Here is a 3341-nt window from a genome sequence, read left to right on the forward strand (position 1 = left end):
AACAATGCAGTGGATCTCCAAAAGAATGTGTGAGACATTTAGTTCACTGTTTCCAGAGTCAGATGGGGAAATACTGACGGTTGGAATGTTGTGTTGGAACGTTGACAGACACACCAACAGACAGTGTGCAGGTCCGCTCAAGACAGAAAATACAATCTCTAAAGCTGTAAGATACAAAAAAAACACACACAGTGGTAGAACCATGTTTTGTAAACTAACGTCAACAAAAAGTATCCAGGTGAGGTAATCACTTTAATAAAATGGTTGTGATATTGTGCAAGAGGATATTATCTTTTCATGGCTATATCTGAAATTGAGTATTTCAGAGTTACAACCTCAAGCAAACATGAAGTGACGATGGGAAAATGTTTTGTTCGTCTTTTTTTAAAGCTGACCACAGCACCTAATTTGAGAACTACTGCGTATCAGCAGTGAGATGACATCAGTGGCCCTAACACTTACAATCTGCTCATGCACACCAAAATACATTTTCCACCACAGTTGAGAGATTAACCATCAGATTTGTTCTTCATGCAAATAAGCTATGATCACTATGAAGCGGAACTCCACAGTGCTTGCTATGGTGTGGAAAGAGCTGAGGTTGGAGGTCATTCTGCTGCGTGTACCAACACAAAAGCTCACAAAACTCACCAAAAAAAATCAGTTTAATAGTCGTTGGTCCACATAAAGATGGATAACCTCTCAAACTTAATCTAAATTTGCATGCATCTGGCTAACCTAGAAACCAAACCATATGGCGAACACTGCAAACAGGCCAGTCACTGATTGGTTACCTTAAAAACAAATGAACTAAGTGTGAACAAGCTGTTCCAGCAACAAGTGTATATGTCTATCAATTATACCTGTTAGCTTGTGTGTCTATGTAACCAAGGCTAGTTTTAAGAAGCACTGCATCTATTTCTCATCAATAAAATACAATCTTGGTAGGGTTTAACTATCCTCATTGTCTTGGGCAGTTAGTTAAGTTGACTCTACTACCTTATTTCTGACAAACGCCAATCCGTTTTGGAAGAGAGAGTCATGGAAATATCATACACCGCATGTGTCATCAAGATTAGACGACCACAGGAAATAAAAAAGCGTCAGTCAACCTGTAGTTTGGCACTTAGACCACCTTTCAGAAATAAATGAGGTATAGACTACAGAAATAAAACAAAATTAATTAAAAAACCTTAATTAAATTAGCACTATTTACATAACCATGGAAACCCAAAGAAAAATTTACAAGGAAAACGAAACAAAAAGCACATTCCAGTTTGATAGTGTTATCATTTTTGTAGGTAACCCCCCCCCAAAAAAAACAATTGAACGTAGCATAAATTCTTAAAAGAATAATCACGGCTGTGCGCCCTTAAAATTATAGTTTCTTCTCATCTGTTGCTCCTCTAGTCTGTTTGGGTTCAGTATCTGTGTCTTTTGACTGTGGTGGAGCTTCTGTGGATCTGCAGGACCACACGTGCAAAAAAAAGAATGAAGGACGTGAGCTTGTCGACAAAATGTGCTCGAGTTTTTCCACTCATGTTTTGTTCGCTTTTTATCTCTCCGACAGCACAAGAGCACACTCATCTCAGGACTAATATCCTGTTGTGCGCCTCCCTCCATCAACGTGTCCCTACACGTGATGCTTCGGGCTCAGGCACATTCTGTGCATCCATCAGGGTGAGGTCGCGTCCTGCAGCATGTCTCCAAAGATCTGAATGAGGTTGTCCAGACCCCACAGGTAGCCGTCCTCCCGGTTTCCCTCGGCCCAGGGCGTGCGGTGGTCCAGGGTTTGGGGTGGTGGCAGTGGGACGGTTTTACCAAAGTCAATCATCCATACTCGGGCCAGGCCTGAAGCATCATGCACGAATAGCAAAGAACTCCCAACCACCTGATGAGAAACAGAACAGTTTACAGGGAAAAGTTTTAAGCTTATGAAACATGACTACTTGTGTTCAAGAGATCAAATTAATTTGAAATATTTCACAACACGGAAAGAACAAATTCCTCACCTCATGTGTCCTGAAGAACTCTGACGTCTCTAGAGCGCTGCACAACTCCTCCAGCCTCTGTAGATAATTCCTCTGAAGGAGAAAAAAAAGTTCAAGTCAACTGTAATTAGCCATTGCCAGTTCTTGGATCCTGATTGGTTAATACAGCATCCCAGTGCTGCCAAAATGCATAATATAGCACTATTGCAGAAACACCTGGAAGTTCTGTATAAAAATACTGTAAATTATAGCCAGAAACATATGTATGTACATTACAATATAGGTCTAGAAATTATGGCAAATTAATTTGCTTCCCCCCATAAAAATAAATAAATGAAGGTATACAATTATTTACTATATGTGACCCTGGCTGTGAAAACTCAGCTAAAGTAATTTTTTGGGTGATTTACTTTCTACATAAAATCATCCTTCATAAGGTAAAGACCATTCTGTGAAAATGTAACCTTGATATCTTTAATATTGACTGATTAAGACCATGTCAAAGATTTAAATCATAGTGAAATTAATGGTTGAAATCAAACTTTGAGACTTGTTATCTCATAATTAGATTTTGAGACTTTAGCCTGGATTTCACAGAGAGGGTCACATATTTGTCCAGTGAAAGTAATGAATTCGCTTAATAAAATAATATTTTAATGAAAATTGTTGTCCTTCTCTTTTGTGCTTTTTTTAATATAGTAACACCTGTCAGCTATAGCTACAGTAATAATGTAGCAGGGCCTCTCATTTATTTCTTAATTTGACAAAGTCACTGAAGGTCAGAACAGCACTTCAGAGAAATCAACATTATTTGTTTTTCACAAGTATGATTATCAAATAAAACAGGAAAGTCACTGGCTAAAGTTAATGAAATAAAAGCGCCAGTGCAGTGTTAAAACAGTCCATTGCCTTTGAAGCAACGTACCAGTAACTGTGTGTTTCCATCCACAAAGTCACTCAAGGCCTCCATCACCTGCTCCTTATGTTTGGTTTTTTTAAAGCTGGTGTTGCATGTGCCATCTGCTTTCTAAAAAGAAACACAAAGAGTGTGAACAGAGTTGAGTTCATGTTAATGCTTCTTGTTTTTAATAGTAACAAAAAAGTACAAATTTGTAAATGTCATATCTATAAACAGCAAACATGCATTCAGGAAAGTAGCTATGATGTACATTTACTTTAAATCACCATTTATACCTATATCACAGATAACATCTCATTGGTTTTACTAATCACATCTATAAATAGATTTTGTTTTATTAATGATGTTATCTGTATCTCTTAAAATACTAATATATATATATATATATATATATATATATATATATATATATATATACACACACACACCCA

General features: G+C 37.3%; 1 protein-coding gene across 1 annotated transcript in view; it reads right to left on the reverse strand.

The window, feature by feature from the left end:
* The window catches only part of itpkcb (inositol-trisphosphate 3-kinase Cb), a 13290-nt gene continuing 9949 nt past the window's right edge, over nucleotides 1-3341 (reverse strand). Inside the window, exons 5-7 of the mRNA XM_016230297.1 lie at nucleotides 2917-3018; nucleotides 2013-2084; nucleotides 1-1891 (exon numbers count right to left, since the gene is read on the reverse strand). Coding sequence (XP_016085783.1) covers nucleotides 1676-1891; nucleotides 2013-2084; nucleotides 2917-3018 — 390 coding nt within the window. The 3' untranslated portion in view covers nucleotides 1-1675. The remainder of the gene's footprint in view (nucleotides 1892-2012; nucleotides 2085-2916; nucleotides 3019-3341) is intronic.

Source organism: Sinocyclocheilus grahami, unplaced genomic scaffold (assembly GCF_001515645.1).
Source record: "Sinocyclocheilus grahami isolate Dianchi unplaced genomic scaffold, SAMN03320097.WGS_v1.1 scaffold367.1, whole genome shotgun sequence".
Taxonomy (NCBI): Eukaryota; Metazoa; Chordata; class Actinopteri; order Cypriniformes; family Cyprinidae; genus Sinocyclocheilus; species Sinocyclocheilus grahami.